Source organism: Hibiscus syriacus, unplaced genomic scaffold, assembly GCF_006381635.1.
Source record: "Hibiscus syriacus cultivar Baekdansim isolate YM2019G1 unplaced genomic scaffold, ASM638163v2 tig00111377_pilon, whole genome shotgun sequence".
Taxonomy (NCBI): Eukaryota; Viridiplantae; Streptophyta; class Magnoliopsida; order Malvales; family Malvaceae; genus Hibiscus; species Hibiscus syriacus.
In genome coordinates this window covers 490,618-511,883 of record NW_024063073.1, presented here as the reverse complement: position 1 = coordinate 511,883, position 21,266 = coordinate 490,618, and the positions used below count along the sequence as shown (strand labels likewise).

Genomic DNA, 21,266 nt, shown 5'->3' with positions numbered 1-21,266 from the left:
ACCACTGTCACTCTTAGTTGATAATCTGTAATTTCTATATAAATCCCAATTGGGTCTTAGGTATATCTTGTCCCTAGACTGTGAGAAGCACCCCTAACCTAAACTTTTTTGTAACAAAAAAAATCTTTCAAACCAACAGGGATTTGTTCAAGTGGTAAACAACTTGATACCACTTAAGTAAATTCTCGAGTTCGAGTCCTTATGTATACAGAAAATATCTGCCGTGAGACTCATCCACTAGAGCTAAATGTGTGACGCATGTCGATCCGGATTAGTCAAGACAAAACCTAGGAACTGGGAAGGCAGCCAAAAAAAATCTTTCAAAATAGAAGGAAAAAAAGAGCACGTAATCAAGGTTACAAAAGATACACCTAAGTAGATATATTCTCATATCACCTGGCAATAACAAAACACATTACAAAATTCTTATGGTAAAATATGCATTTAGTACCTAAATTATTAATTTTGATCTATTTTAGTATCTAATTTTTAAAAAAAAATAAAAAAATCATAACTATCATTTAGTTTTCATTTTATTTTAGTAACCCGCCGTTAAAAATTTTACTTTTGTTTCATTTTTAGTATCTCGTACAAAAGTTGACGTTAAATTTTAAAAAATTGAACTTTAGATATGGTTTTGAAAAAATTGAAAGTTTAGGTACTAAAATGGACCAAAATTGATAGTTTAGATACTATGCACATAATTTATCCATTTTTTAGTAAGATAAGGTAATTACAAGGTAGTATCTGTTGCAATTGTTGGTGTTCAAACCCATGACCTCAATGAATATCAACAATTCTTTTAACCACAGAAAACTGGTTTGTGCATGAATACCATTATCAATCAAGGTTATTTGGACTATTTCACTAACATGGACGTGGACGGCAGGGATGGATCGAATGGGGCAGGTGGGGGCAGTCGTCCCTTAAAATTTTAAAATTACCTTATATTTTAGATTTTTCTATGTATTTTCTATTAAAAATATGTTATCACCTTTACTGAAATTTTATAAGTTTAAGTTCAACCCCTAAAATTTATAAGTTCGACTTCTTCTAATATAAAGTTACGCGTCCACCAGATGGACGGTACGAAAATCCACACCTTCAATTTATGACCATCACCCAATTCAATAGTTTATATAATATATAGGGTAAAGTATAGTAATGGTCACTGAACATTTCTGAAGCTTTCATTTAGGTCCCCCAACTTTTAAAACTTGCAATACAGTCCCCCAACATTTATTCCGTTTGCAATATGGTCCCCCAACTTAAATCACTGTTAGAAAATTAGGGTAAATTATATAAACGGTCATTGAACTTTTTAGACACTTGAATTTAGGTCCCCAACTTTTAAAACTTGCAAAACAGTCCCCCAATAATTTTATTTTCTTATTAAATATAGATGTATAGAAAATATAAATGATTCAATTTATATTTAAATGTATGAATCATTTATATTTTTGATATATTTTATTTTTCTTGTATAAACTAGTATTTAAAATATGTTTATATTTTAATCAAAATATTTCAATATACGAATAAAAATATATTTATATAAATGTATATTTAGATGTATGAATAAAAAATATATTCATATATTAATGTATGAATCATTTATATTTTTTGAATATTTTATTTTTAATAAGAAATTAAAATTATTAATTATATTATAAATACTCAACTTAAGATTATATATATAATCATGAATTATAAATATGAAAAATATAATTATTAAATTTAGTTTAAAAATATATAAATCTTAAATTTATTCTTTTAAAATATTGTATCAACTAATATTTAAAAATATATTAAATCTATCAAATAATTTATCAAATATAATATTTTATTATAAAAAAATATAATATTTTCCCATCATTTATTGCTTTCAAATTTTTTACCGAAGTTCAAATCTCATTATTTCCATTTTCCATTATATTCTTTTTTTCTGACATTGGTCATACTATTAGTATATGTATTATTGTATATCTCTTAACACAAACGATGGTGTTAGCTTAGTGGCTCCACCCTGTATCTTTCATTTGCGTGACTCAGGTTTGAGTTTGCCCAAGACCCAAATTTTACTTCTTTGTAACTTAATTTTCTTCTAATTAGGTGGTGACATGTGTCACCAATAACACATATCATGATCATGTGTTAACACATGTCAGATTCTGGTTAAATGATTAATTTATTAAATTTTATTTAATTTAGGACCAAATTGATAGCATATATAAATAATTAGGTGGTGACATGTGTCACTAATGACACGTGTCATGATCATGTGCTAACACATGTCAGATCCTAATTAAATGATTAATTTATTAAATTCTATTTAATTTAGGACCAAATTGATTATATAAATAATAAAGACTGAATGTATAATAATGTCAATTCCTTTTAACTGCCACATCATCATTTTTATCAATTGGTAACGACTAGTGGCTTAGTTGAAACAGTTAAATAATTATGTTGTATGATTGATAAATTTAAAAGATCGATGACAAAAGTAAAAAGGGCTAGATAGTTAAGTTGTCAACCTAGTAGTTTACACTTTTATTTATACGTCAAAATAACATTTTATAAATTTAAAATTCGAATTATTTTCAACCTCTTCTATATCCTAACTACTTTTTTTAATTAAAAAATTTCTTCAACAGATAAGAATTATACTATTATATTTATATAAAAAATCCGTATCACATGAAATAAGATGAAATTAAATAATAATAAATCTGACATAATTGAATTTAATTGAATTATTTTGGAATTTAGGGTTTAGAATGAAATTGAATTACTTTGAAAATTGGGGTTTAGAATGAAATTGAGGACTGTTTTGCAAGTTTTAAAAAGTTGGGGGACCTAAATTCAAGTGTCTGAAAAGTTCAATAACCTTTTATATAATTTACCCTAATTTCTAACGGTGGTTTAAGTTGGAGGACCATATTGCAAACGGAATAAATGTTGGGGGACTGTATTGTAAGTTTTAAAAGTTGGGGGACCTAAATGCAAGCTTCAGAAATGTTCAGTGACCATTACTATACTTTACCCTAATATATATTGCAAAGAAAAATCAGATTATTTTTTAAAATAATAAAATTATATTGGTGATGAAATGAATAGAATGATTTCAACTATTTTTTTAATATTTTTACTCTTTTATTTTTTTATAAAAGGAAGTTTCCTTCTCTATATTTCACATACAATAATTATCTCTGCTTTTTTTCTTTCTTAATTTTGTATCCTTCCAAAAAGAGCAATATTGAACAAATTCTTTCTTAAAATCATGATATTTTATTATATATATACACTCTTATAAAAATTAATACATAAAATAACTTATAATATTAACAAATCAAGTGACATTTGTGGTAAAAGAACTGTTGTTATTTTTTGATGTCCAGAGTTCGAGCACCAAAAATTCTACGGATGTGAGTGTTCAATGTCAAATAGTTGAGAGTTATTTTTGAACAGATACTATGTGTGAGTGTTCAATGTCAAATGGTTGAGAGTTATCTTTGAACAGATACTACTTGTGAGTGTTCAATGTCAAATGGTTGAGGTTATCTTTGAATAGATAATACCTTATACTGATCCCAAATTAAGAGTTATCTTTGAAGATGTACTACCTTATACTTATCCCAGATTAATAATAAAAAAGATGGTTCATTTTATTATCAATTTTTTCGTTAGAAGATTCAGTTCATTTGATTAATAATTCACATCCTTAATATAAAATTTTTTATAAGATATTTTCTTTTCTTCTATTTCTCTTAAAAATCACAAAATTTGAAGGGAGGATCGTTATCCTTAGAGGTCCCAAGTTCGAGCACCAACAATTGCAAGATATTTAAGCGTTTATTATCAAATAATTGAGAGTCTTTAGAATATATATTATCACTCATAATATATTGTAACGATTATATTTATTTTACAATTGAATACTGTGTCTCCTTATGTTATAATAATTGAATCTTTATACACACATGGCAGACAATTTAAAACAAAACAAGCTGAAATTGTTCAACGCTACAATTCTTGGCAGCCGGTTGAGTTAATTTCCCAGACCCCGTTTTATTGTTAATCTCAACGTTTAGCCCCTCGCACATCAACACCGTATCCGAATTCCAGAAAAATGGCCACGATTCATACACGGCCATGATCCTCATTTTCAACGCAAACTTAACCACCCCGGTTTTCAAATCCTGGGGATATATCTTCAATGACATCACGCTCTACGGTAGCCGACCGTTCACCGTCCGATCCGTCCCCGCTCGAAAATCGAAACATCCCGAACACCACTCCGTCCTCTTCCAAGTAGAACGATTTCAGAACCGTAGTGACCGCCAACGGGTCGATGTTCCTGCAGTACAATGTGCCCCGAGTGGACTTGACTCTCACCCTAAAGGCCTTGTTGGGGTTGTGAACGGCATACGTGGTGCTCAAGTTGAGTGTTAATTTCTGACCCGACACGTCGAGCTCCGAGACGGAAACCTCCCTCGGCCGAACGTCGAGCGGAGCCCCGAAGAAGAACCTAGGCAGAAGGAAAAGCAGGAACAAGTAGAGAACCATCACTGCCGAAATAATGACGGAAAGATAGAGGAAGAATTGGGCAGTGAGGTTATGTTTTCTCTTCTCCATGGCAATCGATCATTCAGCCATGGGATCTCCTTGGCAGGGAAGAGAATTATGGATACATATGTATATATGTAGCACAATCGACGTAAACTTGTTTACGGCTATTTTGGATAAATAACAAGCATTTGTTATTAAACTAAAATTTGGCTATGAATTTGTTTGGCTTATGATAGAATCGGTTTTAATACGCCAAAAACAAACCTGAAATTGATTTGATCTCTAAACAGAACATTGTTTAATTTCATCGAAAATGAGAAGATATCTATTGGCACTAAGTATGTTATAGCATGTATTTTTCTATTTATTCATAATATATATGCTTTTTTATCTTCTGCATATTATATGATTTAATAAAAAATATTTAAAAAATAAGGAATTAATTAGTTATAATTAATTCTCTCGAACCCCTTTTTTAGTATATGTATCCTCATTGTTATAATTAAATCATCGGCGAATTACAAATGCGATATTTCGAGTCCCCCACTATCCGCTGCCATACCTCTTGAAAGATCGACGTCTTCAGTGATGAGGTTAAAATGTAGCGGAGATAACAGACAACCTATTATAACCCTCTCTTGATCTTGAACATATTAGGGGGAGATTCGTTTATCAACACAAAAATGGATGTCATAGTTATACAAATTCGAATCCACTTTCTCCATCTTGATCTGAATCCGATGTTTTTATGATAAAATCAAAAAATGACCGATCTACGGTGTCATAAGCCTTCCTAAAGTCGACTTTAAACATGATAACTGCACCGTTTTCACGTCTCCTAGAATCAATAACCTCATTGACAATGAGAGAACGGTTTGCAATTTATTTCCCTGGAATGACAATGACAGACTTTAAATTGTAATTTTCTGATCTGATTTAAATTTAATTGTTCGGGATATATTTTTGCAAGTGTACTTGAAGATGCTATCTTCGATTAATTTATTATAAAAATATGTTTTCTTGATAAATAGAATAATCGGTTCAAAATGAGTTTTTTTTTGGTAAGCTGATGATACGAGGCTTTGGTAATTAACCACTGTAGTCCACAGACACCGAAGCTTGTGTATTTGGTTAATTAAACTCGAAACATATTCATTGCTTGAAGTAATTACATTAATGTTTAAAATATAATATTTATATTGATATAATTTATAAAGTGTAATACCAAGTTTTTCTTAAATTTAGCTTTGATTTTCCAAAAATACTCCAGTACCGATATTTACCCTTGGAGTATCGATACTAAATCCTGAGTATCGATACTTCTTTAATGAGTATCAATACTGACCCTTTCAACTTGAATCATTTTTAAGCTTATTGAAGAACAGTATCAATATTGTTTCATTCAATATCGATATCTTCGCTCGAAATGCCCCTATTAGGTCACTTAAACTCTCCCACATTTCTACCTTGAGGTTCCAAATTGTTATTAGTGTCTTATGTAATAGGATCATAAATAAGGCTTTAGACATACTTATACTTCAAAACATGGAATCTACCATTGTTATGCTTACCGAGCTTTAATCTAAACTTTTATGCTATCATGAATTGCAAATGACCCCCTAAAGAGTATGATAGAGTTGTAAGTTTGGTTACCTTGAATTCTTTGAAGCTAAACTTTTCCCAAGTCAATTAGGAGTCACTTTGTCTTTTCTTTTTTCGTTGTAACTCTCTCCTACCTCTTTCACTAAACAAGGTAGAGAATGGTTCATTAACTCAACTAAATGTTCAAAACAATATAATTTTACTCCCTATAATTCAAATTTTCCCAAAAAGAGTTAGAATCCTAGATTCTCATAAACCCCACAAAAATTATTTTTGGCTTTCAAGGCTAAAACTTACCATGTGAAGCTTAAATTAAAGCTAGAAGAATGAGGATTAACAACCTTACCTTAGTTGAATCAAACTAGACTTGGATTGCTTGATAACTTGCTTTTGGAAAAGAAGAGGAAGAGAAGAAAATGGAAGGAAGGATAAGAGGAGTTTGGTAAGATATTATGGGGTTGGTTCACGTAAACCATATAAAAATAAGGGGTTACAGCTTTCAAAATAAAGAATGAGTAAATTACACTTTAAGTCCCTACACTTTCCAAATCATAAAATTATCATCACCTCTTATAATTTTTTTGGGCCCAACTCAGCCCAATTCCAAATAAACTTAGTCTAAACTATTTTAATAAATCTTTTGGACTCTAAAATGGATCTCGGGTTAACCCAAACTATTAACCTAGGTTTCAAGGCGTTACAATTAGGTTACAATTTGCTGCTATTATTGGACATTAAAAGTCTTGTTATCGCCCATAGACCCATTTTCCTACTTGCATTGGTAGTAGAAGAAGATGAGGAAAACAACAATGATAGAAGCAAAAAACAACTGTGATGACGAAGAGGATGTGAGAGTTGTGGGTGGGAGAATGAGCGTGAGGGAGAGGGAGAGGGAGAGTAAGGGATGAAATATTGGCAGGGAAAGAAGAGAAAACGAAAGAGAATGGCCAAGGGGGAAGGGATGGTGGGGAAGAAAGTGGAGTCGGGAGGGGAGAAGAGGAAAAAGAAGAACAATGAGAAGAGAAAATATTTAGGAGATGAGGGGTGGATTTGAAGGGAAAGAAGAGTTGATGAAGGATCCTACGACATTAAAAGTGAAGTGATTGACATGGTAGAAAAAAAACAAGGAAGAGAAGAAGGATGAAAACATTGTGGGTGTGTTTTTGTAGGGAAGGGGAAATACGATTTGGTATTTGGATTATTTTTTCTTTTGTTTCTGTGAAAGGAGAAAGGGTGGAGGTGAGGTTGCAGCATCATCATCCAACCAGGGATTCATATAATAGCGGTTGTGACCACGTCTCGTTTGTTGTGATTGCGGACATAATGAATGTTATTGCAAATTTACGAGTATCATGATCATATAATAAAGGTTGCGGAAGGCACCTTTACCACCATATCGCGAATGCTATCGTCATCGTGGATCGTTATTTAAATTCTTGCATCCAACTAAGATTCAATTGGTGATATAATGATGCAAGTGGGTTGAGTATAGTAAATTGGTGAATTAGATTGTTTTAATTAAATAATAATTAAAATTTTAAAAATAATTAAAAAAATACTATGATCAGTTGTGTCGTTAAATTTTTAACGACAGAGATATTAAAATAAAAATAAATATTAAATATATATATACTAAAATAGAACAAAAACTATTATTTATTTACCCTAACGATAACTTAAATTTTTTAAAATAATCACACTTGTGTTTATATTAAAAAAATCATCCTTCATATTTACTATGTGAACAAACTCCTCAATGGCAAAACTTTCGAGATAATGTTCTGAAAGAAATTAATTCACGAACTAATGCACTCCCAAGATTAATTGCTCAAATAGGGTGAAATCCACAGTGTTGGCCGTAGGTCGCCATGCACTCCGGGTGACCTTGTAGGTCGCCATGCACTCCGGGCGACCTACCCTTGCTAAAACAGAGAGAATGAACGTGTTGCATGGCACATGCACGTCCCAAAACATAGGTCGCCATGCCCTCCGGGCGACCTTGTAGGTCACCATGCACTCCGGGCGACCTACCCTCGCTCGGATTCCCTCGCATAGCTCGCTCGGTTGCCCTTGCATAGCTCGTTCGGATGGCCTCGGTCGAATGGCCTCGGTCGGATGGCATCGGATGCCCAGCGTGTTGGGACGTGCATGGCACATGTAATCTCTTGTAGCTCGCCGGGAAGACATGGTGACCTAGTAGGTCGCCCGGAAGGCATGACATCTTACGGTCAACACTGTGGATTTCACCTTATTTGAGCAATTAATCTTGGGAGTGCTTTATCTCGTGAATTAATTTTTTCCAGAACATTATCTCGAAAGTTTTGCCCTCCTTAGGAAATTATTGAAACCCTTTTAATACTAAATCAGGTCATGCTTGAATTGAAACAATCAAGAAGATAATTTATTGTTTTATTATTAATTGTAAATCACAATTCTTATCTCAAAATTTTAATTTGTTAATATAAATATCAAAATTGAAATATATTTTTAATATAATATTTTCGAAGAGAAATGAAAAATTAAAAATGATAATAATAATATTCATTCTTTCCATAAATTTGCAAAAGAAACCTATATTTTATAAAGATTTTGCCATCCTCAATCCCTAAACAACTTCAACCCTCGATTATCGTTTTTCAAGTTATAGCCGGACAGTCCCCTCTCTTCCTCGGGGACAAATGCCAAAAGAAGAAGAAAAAAAGCCTACTTTTAGTGATCGGAGCCTTTCCCGGGTCTGGCGATCGGGCCCGCATGAGACCGGAACCCGAAAGTTACGGCGTCGTAAACGCACCGATGGAATCCGACGTCCTTGGCGTTCTCGCACTCTTCACAAACCAATCTTCTGGATTCTCTAGCAATTCTCAGATTCGCGCTTCCCAAAGTCGCCAAATACCTCTCTTTCTCCATCTGTAAATCCCTTACCCTCCTCTCGAGTTCATCCAATCCCGCAAACACCCCCGTCTCCGTCGAATTGTTGCCTCCGCCATCGCCCCGCCTCAACAACATGGCGTTCGCCGGCGGTTCCTTCTTCGTGGCGTGAGACGGTTCCACCTTCCTTCCTCTTCTTGTCCGCCACCGCCGCGACCTTTTCAATACGACGAGGAAGAAACAGTCGTTTTCGCGAGAAACCGCCGAGAAATCTATCCCGGTTACGGGGACGCGGTTGCGCGGGTTGTTGCCATCCGTGATGTAGACGGTGAATTGGTGAGGTGAGATCCCGATCTTACGGCTGAGAATCGATTGGAAAGCCTTGAAATCCATGGCTGGATGAACAACGAGTTCGCCTATGCCGGTTTCACACTCTCCGTCGAAGAAAACGACGGGAAACGGAACCGGTCTCCCTGCACCACCCAACATGACACCCGCGGAGGCGGAGGCGGCGTCCTCCATGTTGATGACGTCAGCTCCGAAGCAAATACGAGCGAGAGAAGAAGAGAATGGAAACCGAGAACAGTGACGGGGGAGAAGAGGGGTTTATACATAAAATAAGAGGGAAAAAGCTTTGGGGGTTTAAGTACAGAAGGGTAAATTAAAAGAAGGTGGAGAGGGCATTTTTGGAAAAAGGAGAAGAGGTGTATTGGGTGCTCTTTTCCGTTTGCATTTGCAAGAAGAACCCTCAAAACCACGCACTAAATTACAAATCCTCTCTTGACGAAATTACCCTTGACAGTTGGGTACTGTTTTCCGGCTCAAACTACCCTTTCGCTTCATTTTGGTCAATTTGTTTTTATCTGTTTCAACAATATTAATTTATACAAAACAACATTTTTAATAATTTAATTTTATTCTTTACAAGGATGACTTTCGGTGTTTCTAGAAATTTTAAAATATATTTTTTGAATAATATATCTACATTTACCTTTTATATTTGTTTTCATATAATTTTTAAATAAAAATGAAATATTACTCAAAATTTAAATAAATAACTTATAAACATTACTTTTCTATTTATAATTACTATTTATTTTATTTTATTAATGGTTTTATATGATATTTTTTAAAGGAAAATATTTAATTGAATTTAGTATATCTAAATACGATGACAAAAAACATTTGCGAAAATTTTATAAGTATAAAAAATAAAAAATATAATGTAATTTTCTATTAATAAAAAATTATCATGGTAACTAATTAATTATTTTTAGGAAAAATTATGTGTTTAGTGCCTAAACTATCGGTTTTGTTCCATTTTAGTACCTAAACTTTCAATCTTTCCAAAACTATACATAAAGTTTAGTTTTTATTTCATTTTACCCACCATTAAAAACTTTAGTTTTAAGTTTCACTTTAGTACACCAGTTCAAAATTTAACATTAAGTTTTGAAAAAAAATTGAAAGTTTAGGTATTAAACGCGTTAAGTTTTTAATGGTGAGATACTAAAATGAAATGAAAACTAAACATTAGGTATAACTTTGAAAAAAAATTGAAAGTTTGGGTACTAAAACGGACCAAAACTAATAGTTTATGTATTAAATGCGTAGTTTACCCTTATTTTTAAAATCCAACTATGTTGAACCAATCTTAGTAATTAAAAATAATTTATCATTGTACGAACTAACTTACCTCAATGGTTAAAAGAATCGTTATTGTTCCTAAAAATCAATGGTTTGAGCACCAGCAAATTACATGATATTTGAATGTTCGTTGTCAAATGTTTAATAATATTTAAAACATATACTACTTTATAATCATTTTAGTTTAATAAAAAAATTACCATTGTGTTAACAGGTATCTTATATAAAATTTTATGTAAAGATTACCTTAGTGTAAAAAAAATGACATTAATTTTGAAATATGAAATTTTTGGGAATTTAGTACGTGGAGAATACAAATTTGCAAAGACCTGGTGGATAATATCCAGAAATTCTGGGATTAAGTTAGATATGCTTGACATTTTTTTACGAATCTGTGAGTTTGAGATGTGGACGTTGTTAAATTTGTACAAATTGTTCATGGAATCGTATTGGTAATTGGTTATGCAAATGGTGTGCTTAATTGGCCCTCCTCTAGTTTTTAGTAGGGATGGGCATGGGTGGGTCGAATTTTTGGTCCACCTGATTCAAATTCGGCTCGAAAAATATACACATTCCACCTAATTCAAATCCGATCCGGTTTTTTGAGATAAAATCCGAAGTCAACCTGAAATAATATATTTGTTAAAAATATTATTTTTATTCAATAAAAATAGGGATTGAATTGAAAGAAAATAATATATAAAGGAGTATTATTGTAATTATTTCTAAATATATAAAGTAATATTATAATTTTTTTCAGGCTGAATATTTTTTACTCTAAACTCAAACACAATTTTTTTAAAAAAATCAACCTGATCAGGTCAAAATCCATCGATTTTGAGTCCCATGTCCATCCCCTATTTTACTAAACTTTACTCTCTCTCCTATTTTACTCACTGTACTTTCAATTTTTTTAATTTACTCATTAATTTTAGAATCGCTCTTGTATTGATTACTCTGAATTATTTTATTATTATTATTTATGACATAACATTTTTTATTATAATTTCATATAAAAATAATATAAAATAAATAATAAAATAATATTGTATTATTATTAAAATTAAAAAAACTTAAAATAATCACCATCCACTATCGATCATCATCGACCTTTGAAACATTAATAAGATTATTTTTATATTAAATAATAATAATAAATGCCACATCATACAAAAATAATAATAAAATAATTTAGAATGCTCAACATAAGAGTAATTCAAAAGTTTGGTGAGTAAATTATAAAAATCAAAAGCACAATGAATAAAATAGGAGATGGAGTAAATCAGTGAGGAATGATATATTTTACCCAAACAAGAAATGTGTGGGATTGTATTGGTTTCAGTGATGGATTCCGACCAGAAAATGCTTTCTTTTTTTCTTCACACGTCTGATCTTGCCCCTTAAAACAATGAAATTGCCATGATCTAGCGGCACAGATTGCCAGTTTTATACACCAAGAAAGTGCCGGTGCCTATATAGTTGGACGCCAAAGCTTTTCCATCCGAACTCGGTTCAGAAAACGCCAACTCAGCTTTTCCAATCATATGTCCCCTACAGAAGCTTTCCCTGCAGAGCATCACACAGTTTAATGAGGGTTTCAGTTCAGCCTCAAAAATCCAAAAAGTTGAAGCCTTTATTGAAAGAATCAAGATTTAAATAGCGAATGCGGTCTTATTTTCGATTGTGTCGTGTTTGTCGCAATTATAGACATAATGGGCGCTATTGCGTGGTCATAAGATAACCGGTCGCTGAGGACATGGCTACCGCTATATCAAAAGCGCTATTACGGCCGTGGACTGCTGTTTAACTGAAAGTTTAACTGAAAGAGCTCAGGCCTTTACCTTACTGCTTCCAACATTTGAGTGGCGATGCCTTTTCTCCTGTTGTATGGAGACACCCATATTGCTCGTATGCCACAAACAGCGCGTACCGCTTCCCTTTTACACACAACCGCCCCATTGCATGCCTCTGAAGGTGCTCTTTTTATTACTTCCCTCCGTAAAACAATGTCCCCAAACCGAAGCTTGTCGGAGTTCGGCCTCGCTTTCTTCGCCATTGCACCAACCGGACACAAGAGGACTTCAAAAGCTTCCTTTATTGGTTCTGCAACTACACATCCAGCAATCCGTTGGGACGAAATGAATAGATATACCTGTAAAAAGTAGAATGAAAACAAAATGTTGAACTTTTGGAACAATGACATAATCATTTACATACAATTGGGATAAATTAAAGAGATTTTGTTTAACAAATAATGTATAACGCAGGGATTAAAATAGCGGTCCACGACTGCGATATAGGGTAGTGATGTCTTCCGCAACTGTTATTATATGACAGCGATACCCGCAATAGTGCTCTTTATATTCGCAATAGCGCTTGTTATATTCGCAATTGCGGCAAACGCAACGCAACCGAAACATGACCGTGAATGCTATTTGAATCCCTGGTATAATGTTACGAAATGTCAATAAGAAATGCAATCAGATCACCCTGCAAAGCTTGTGAAAAATCCAGCCCTCACCAAGCTCAGTCTCCATCATCTTCACAACTTCTTGCACCTGCTAAAGCAAACGGCATTGTAATGAAGAACCCCATAATCATCAAGTAAAATAAATTATAAAAGGTAAAATGTATGATAATCTCAAAACCCCAAAATGTCGACCTTGTTCCTCTGAGCAGCAGGATCAGAATCCAACACCAAAATGACCCGACCACGTTCGCCATTGGGCGTATGAACAACCCTCTCGTGTCTCCATCCCTGCAAAACGAACCTCACGGTTAAAAGACTCCCAATCTTCGAATAATTAGCTTTTGGATCAAAACGAACTCCCCCCCCCCCTTTGTACTGTTCTACTAAATTGCAGATCAACTGCTAGTCGTATTCGTCAATTACAGAAAGCGAATATGTATAGTTTTAAGAAAAATATGAGTACCTTGAATTGAATCCCAAGAGTGAAATTCTTATGAAAAATTGTATGGTTCTTTTCATCAGCTTCATCCCCCGGAGAGTACTTGACCCCGCAAGTTGAACAGTCATGGAGAAGAAAATTAGATTGACCGAACTCCAAATGGAACTGTGCGTAACTTCTCTTCTTATTCAGATTTCTCCCATTTGAACCGCATTCTTCCATTGACAACCTATTCTCCGAAGTGGGTTTTTCCGATTTCTCATCGCTTGCTTCCTTTTTCCTGTCAATCCTTCGAATAGGGAAAAAAACATATCAAAAAAATCCAAAACCCCCACAAAATTTCATTACTTCTTTCGATAGAAGAAAAAAAATACCCATGAAATTCTGAAGCTCTACGCGTGTAGGTGTTGACAATGGTGTGTTGACTCTTCTCCCAGATGGCCAATTCATCGTTCTCGTCACCGCAGAACTGCGTAGATGAATTTGAGCGCTCAGTTAATGCAGAAGAAGGAAGAGGAGGCTTGAAGAAGGAGATTATTTTGGATTGCATCTTTGATTTTTTTTTTTAGGGGATGATCGAGTGAAGTGGTGATTGGTGGAGTTTCTTCTGTTGCTAAGGAATTGGCGCTGTTTAGAGCATAAAAGGAAATTTTAAAAAAAAATAGACTCCCATTTCCCACTTAAAAACTTCCCGCCTCACCGGAGCTAAAAGTTTATAATTATTTGGGTAAATTACGCATTTAGTATCGAAAATTATTAATTTAATACCTAAACTTTTAATATTTTTCAAAATATACCTAATGTTTAGTTTTCATTTTATTTGTCTACCACCACTGTTGCCATCATCATTGCCAACAAACACCTACCTCGCCCGCTTCCCCTCTTGCTGCCACATCATTCACCTTTCCAAAACTAGGAAAATAATCTAATAATTTTGGGATTAGGGTTAGAGATTTATTCTAACTCCTATTACCAATCTATCTACCGCCCGCCATTACTTTTGCCGTTGTTATTATCGAACAACCACCTACCCTCGCTGCTTCCCCTCCCCAAAACACAAGAAAATAATCTAATAAATTTGGGATTAAGGCTAGAGATTTGGGATTTAAGAGGATTGAGATGACGAAAAAGGGGATGGCCGACTGTGGAGGTTTGACGATGGTGGGTGACTGTTTGACGATGGCGAAGGCGGATGGTGATGATCGATGATGGCCAATATGGGGTTAGAATGAGAGATTTTAGGATTTTGGGGTTTATTTTATAATTTTTAAAAAAAATATTTTTTTTAAAATAATAATATTCTTAAATTTTTATATAAATAAAAAATTCAAAGAAATGAGAATGCCACGTGTCATTTCACGGTCATTACAATTTAGGTGCATAAAACTGTAACGTTTGAAATGTTAGACACATTTCAAATAAAAAATTTAAGCACCTAGGGTGCGTTTGGTTCACGGAATATAAGATTACCAGTGGGAATGTAAGATTACCAAGGAATAGCATTACTGGGAATGTTGTATTTTGTGTTTGGTTGGCTTAGCAGGAATGTAAGATTACCGTGTTTGGTTAAAGGAATAAAAGATTATTGGAATGTATATTTGACCAAATTGTCCTAATTATATATTTGTGTTAATATTACAAGTTGGAAAATATTTATATATTTTTCTTTAAAAAAAATTAAATTCATAATATTTATATATTTTTTACAAAATTAAAAATAAAAAAAATTAATGAAAGGGTAAAATTTTATTTTAACCCTTGAACTTTATATAAAATTTTAATTATAGATTTTTTTTTGTAAATCTAAAATAATTTAAGGATAAATTTGTAATTTAACCTTCGTAAAAATTTTATTATTCGATGACAGAATAAATATATTTTTGAAAAAAAATAAAAATTTAAGGGCATTTTAGTCCAAAACGCCGGTAATCCAACAATACCTAAGGAAAGGGAGGTAATGACATTCCCGGTAATATACCCCAAAAAATCCACTATTGGTAATCTTACATTACCGGGAATAGGATTCCCGGGCTAACCAAACAGGGGAATGTGGATTCCATTCCCATGGGAATCCCACATTCCCCCATCCAAACACCCCCCTAAAGTTAACTTTTAAGCATAGTGAACAATTATTTTACATTAATACTTATTTAATAGAGCCATAGAGGTTCTTGGTTTCTAGATAAGAAATAGAAACCCAGAAATTCAAGCTCGAAGTGAGTGAGAGATAGAGCATGGTTTGAGGTGAAAAGGTGGCAATGGAGAAGGACAAGAAACAAAGAGTCAAAGTGAGTCAGCTTTTTTTTTAATAACACCTAATGACTGTAACTATAATAACACCTTGTTGTCCACGCACATAATGTTCACCAAACGGACATAGAGGAATGCTCGGTCGACCCCAACCCATAGAGGCTTCTAAGAGCCACTCTAACCCTATTCAACTAAGAAGAATCTCTGCCACTACGAGAGAAGAGGGTTGTGTTATTATTATGATGCTAAATTTGTATTAGGGCATAAGTGCAAGGATCCTAAGATGTTTTCGTTAGATGATAAGGCCGGAGAAGGAAAGCACCATAGCGAGGAAGAACTTACGGATGGTGAAGTAGAATTAGAAAATCATGAAATTTTGATCAGAGACTAATTATGGGTATCTTTAGGTTCTTCGTGGGTAATATGGAGAGGTTCCAAAATGAAGGTTGTGTACGAGACCTCGAGATATGGATTCAAGGGACTAAATTGATCACTAAATTTTATGTACAGACTCGGAGGATGGTATTGGGAGAGCCATGACTGGTCACACTAGGACCAGTCACATTGAATTTTTTAAATTTGACTTTTCGAATTCTGATAAGATGATATAAAATCTTTATTGGCAAGGAGAAACAAAGCGTTCAATAATTTATTTATGTCCATTCACGTTCGTTTATATTCATTTATTAAGCTAAATAAACATATTTGTGGTCAAGAGATCTAAGTGTATCTTTTGGCAGGAAACAATGGAATAATTGGGTCGTATTGTATCTTGGAGAGGATTAGCTGTGGACCCGAGTAAGGTCGAGGCAATTCGAGCTTGGCCAGTGACCACTATATTCAAGGATGTAAGGATTGTTTAGGCATAGCAGGGTACTACATAAGTTCATTAACGGCTTTTCTATAGTAGCGTCATATCAGATTTGCTACGTAAAGGTGTGTCATTCGAATGGGCGAACATAACTCGAGGATCGTTCAAGTAGTTGAAGTTACGCCTTTGCTCGACACTAGTTTCAGGATTGTCGAGCATCGATAATATATATATATATATATATATTTGTTGAGATGGATGGGTCTAGAGTGGGATAAGAACTACCTTCTCGCAAGAAAATAGGCCACTTGCGTACCTAAACCAAAAATTGAGCACCCAGACGTATATCATACAGACGGTGGAGAAATGGCGATACTACCTTCCGAGAAGAAACTTCATCGTCGTGACCAATCAAAAGTCATCGAAAGAATTTACCCAACAAACCATTCAAACACCGGAGCAACATCAATGGCTCCAAGATTCGTTATTGTCCGAATGAACTCAATACGATGGCTAGCGCTTTGTCAACGGAAACGAACATGAGTTCAATGGCTTTTCCCAACCTATATTTGGTATTAATGGGGATATTGGTTAACTAACAAGCACGACCAAGAGTTGAAAAACATTAAAAAAAATCTTAACAAGGGGGGCAATGAATACCAGTGGTTTAGCGAACATGAGGGGCTTATTTTGGTTCAAGGGAGAATAACGATACCGAAGGAGATGACTTTGGGATCACAACTGCTATGGGGGTTTCACAGTTCAACTCAATCCATGGTCAATGGTAGGGATCGAGTTTTCACTAGTGAATTATGGACTGAAATAGCAAGGTTGCAAGGAATCAAATTATGCATGAGCTCTGCGTACCATCCTCAGATCAATATCAAATCAACGTGTTGAACCGATGTTAAGAAATGTATTAAAGTTTCGTGGAAGACGATGATACTAGTGAATGAGAACTACCTCACATGGGCAGAATTTTGGTATAACACCACTTACCAAATATACCATGCATAAACTAACTCCATCTGATATTCCAGCCATGTGATGTACTGAACAAATTCTCTCATTCCCTTTTCCCTCTCAAACACCAATAAAAATCACACACCATAACCAAACCATGGCCAAAATTAGAGAGGCAATCCACTACAATTTTCCCACTATTGCACTGCCCTTAGAAAGTCGGATTAGCTAAACCAGAGCATTTTTTTGTCAATATTCCCTCCAAAACTAGACCTGATTTATTTGCCATTGCCAACTTCTAAATATGTTCCCAAAAAGGAGAACCCATTTTGCTGCATAAAAAAGGAATGTCAGATATATATGATATATTCCTTAGCAGTCAAGTGATTTATTCAACATCCAAAATAGGTGTAAAGGCACACTCAGAAAGGTGACTTGAGTGCAAAAGCAACAACAAATGTATAGCAGTAATCATAGCTTTCTTAAGACCGACTTGTCTAAGTTTCCCATCATATATGTAAATTTCCCCTCGTGTTGCATATTAAACACGGATGGACACCAAATTCATTCAATTAGAAGTGAAAATAAAATGGATCATGCAACTTTTTTTTTTGTTATAACCCATTTTATCTGGCTTCATTTATTCTAAAGTCCTGCATCCAACACCCATGTCTTAAAGCATTTTTCGACATAGGGTTTGGAAGTATGATCTTCAAAAAATTTGAAAAACTTGGGAAAAAAAATCAAGTTGTATCATAATAATAATAAACTCACAGTGTGCAAAGTTCATTGGATACAGCCAGCTGGTGATGTACTAGTAACCGCCTTTAATTGTTCAAATGAACATTGAAATCTGTGCCTTTCTTCGATGGTCATCTTGACTTCCGAATCAAGTAGGAACCAAATCTAGTAGGAACCAAATCAGCAGGGAAAAGAACTGTAGTGTCTTATATTGCCAAATCAGGTGAAGTGGGGCGTATCCAATGTCATAGTGCTATTCTTTCACCATTTAATGAAATTTGGAAGTCCACAGGATTAGATAAGCATACTAGGCCAAAAAATGCAAACCAAAAACTTTCTAAAACAAAATGTACTTTTGGTAGGAATGATATGCATATACAAACTTATTAACGGCATTGACACTTCAACAGCCAATGTTACCGAGCACAAGGATACATGATATACAAATGCAAGTAGGTATAAATGCCTAAAGCTTCCCAGGGCCTAGGATCCTTGTTAAATTTCAATCATGATTAGCACACGAATAAGATTGATCCATACCTTAGCTTCTCTGCTTGCTTATAAGGATAAATCTTTTGAGAAGAATAATGCATGCTGCAAAATCATACCTGTAGAGAAGCTAGGCTTTGCAAAATTGAGCTGATCTCTTCTTTGAATAAAGAAACAATTTTGTGTACTTTAATGTCCTCGTACATTAATAGAAGCAAAGAAATAGTTGCATTTATTCGACTGAGACTGTCAGCTGCATATCTTGTAGAAGCATCAGATGGAAGTGAGAAATTGTTGTCAGTTAAAAATGAACCAATCACATCCAAAACAAGCTTCAGAAGTTTGTAACTCCTATCAAACATGAAAAAGCATGGTAGAAGGTAATATTGCCACGTTTGAACATCATCTACTGGAATACACTGCATAAATTAAAGACATTCAGCAACTCGAATCAAGAAAACGAAGGAGTCTTATAGGGCCAACATGACAATGTAGAAAGTTTTATTTGCTAGTTTATCTTTCACTACTGGTCAAAGTTAGCACATCCAAACATATATGCAGTTATGCACTAACAGTAAGAAGTAAGAGTAATTTATCTTAAGAATAGTAGAATCCATATCGAGGGAGCTAAGAGATGACCAACAGAAACCAAGAAAAAAAGCCAATAGAAACCAAGAAAAAAAGAGAGATGACAGGATAACCGATAAGAAACAGGTGAAGCATTTAAGTTGAGGGCAAATGCTGACAACTCACAAGCACAACATCCATAAGATATCCTGGAAGGAAATTGCTTAGAGCAATTATACTTTTTTCGGAAAGTCGAGTGGGTTTAGAGTCCAGGATAATGAGCACTCTCAACATTGCACACGCAATTTCAAGAGGTTGTTGCAACAACTGCAAAAAGGTTACAACACCACTGTCAAGTATTCTAACTTGAAAATAAATTTTCAAGGAAAGGGATCAAATTGAATGAGAAACAACTTATACAACAACTTCAAATCTTGCATAAAGCCTAGGCTATGCGTACAAGGAAATAACTGAAATGAAGATGCAAGCCGTGCGGTCAACTTACTATCAAACCAAGGATTGCTTTCTCCAGTATTTGGAAAACAACAGAATTATCACCCATCTGTGACAAGAACGAGCAAAGCATGCTGGTGAGATACTTAAAAACCTCCATGATTTGAAACCTTCACATCACTTTCTCTAACTGGATATATGTTTTCTGCAAATAGAAAATCCCCATTGAAGTAGATATCAAATAATCATCAAGCAAACCACAAAGTAAAAATATAGAAGTATCAAAACAGAACAGACAGACAAATCAATTTTTCTCATATAAATGCTTGCACCACGAAGCCCCTTATTCCCCGCTCAGATAATTGTATAATACTATTATGTACTTATGAGTTATGGATCTACAAGCAAATGCACCATGAAGAGATTAGTTAAAAGACACCAAATATATATATATATATATATAAGAGTTAGAAGAACAAAAGAAAGGGCCAAGTGCTATAATCAACAAAATTGGAAAGTGGATATATTTATGAAATACCGGGGAAAATTTTGAAACGAGATAGTAAAGTCACGAAGAAGCTGATGTGGTCAGCAATTTGGATGTGTCCAGCTTTGTAGCAATTTGGATGTGTCCAGATTTGTAGGCAGCATGAATAACCTCTATAATGAGGAACGATACAAAGGGCTCCAAATCAGAACCTGATACATACACTGAAGAATGATGATTATAAAATAAATCTTTTGTCAGATCAGAGTAAAGGTAACTTTGCCATTTTAAGCTTCTCACCAATTTTAAGTTACAATCAACCATCAAAAGGAAAACAGATGCTGCAAGTTATACATCAATACTATCGAATTCGATGTATGCTGCATGCACACAAGTATTGAATATGATTGATCTTCTACCACAATCATTTTAGTTATCGAACTCCTATTCACCTACGTCATTTCTCAAAATTTCATTGATTTCATTCAATGATATAATTGTTAGTCGAATATCTCTGTAATCATTATTTTTTATAGTACAACTCAAACACGTCAATAAATCAATACGGTCCATCAATACACGGTGATGGTCAAATAAATTATCGGTGATGATGATAATGATCATACTGAAGGCCTTCTAATATAAAAAAAATGTGTAATCAACTACGATCTTACTATAAGACGACACATATAAAGATCGTTTGTGAGTGAGAATTTTTTTCTTTTGCTTTTATTATAAATATCAATCTCAACAATTTAATGTAAAAACCATATTTATATTTAAATAACGACATTGTTTCAAGTATTTAGCAAACCACAAATTTATATGCAATATACTTAGTAAGATGGAATTAATTTATTATCAGTTATTTAAAAAATAATTATTTAATCACTAATTAATCAAAATA

At 33.9% G+C, this 21,266-nt stretch overlaps 2 protein-coding genes across 2 annotated transcripts; both read right to left on the bottom strand.

The window, feature by feature from the left end:
* Positions 1-12,113: 12,113 nt before the first annotated feature.
* Positions 12,114-14,148, bottom strand: LOC120159823 (protein CHROMOSOME TRANSMISSION FIDELITY 7-like). The gene is made up of 6 exons (XM_039170359.1): positions 13,973-14,148; positions 13,623-13,887; positions 13,352-13,447; positions 13,179-13,247; positions 12,531-12,841; positions 12,114-12,255 (listed from the first exon to the last, which is right to left on the bottom strand). The coding sequence occupies exons 1-6, from the start codon at positions 14,146-14,148 to the stop codon at positions 12,114-12,116; spliced, it is 1,059 nt and encodes a 352-aa protein (XP_039026290.1).
* A 4,260-nt stretch (positions 14,149-18,408) lies between these two features.
* On the bottom strand, positions 18,409-20,006 carry LOC120159822. Its single transcript, XM_039170358.1, has 4 exons — positions 19,925-20,006; positions 19,606-19,746; positions 18,972-19,271; positions 18,409-18,528 (listed from the first exon to the last, which is right to left on the bottom strand). Exons 1-4 carry the CDS (start codon positions 20,003-20,005, stop codon positions 18,409-18,411), a joined length of 642 nt encoding a protein of 213 aa, XP_039026289.1. The 5' UTR covers position 20,006.
* Between the last annotated feature and the right edge of the window lie 1,260 nt (positions 20,007-21,266).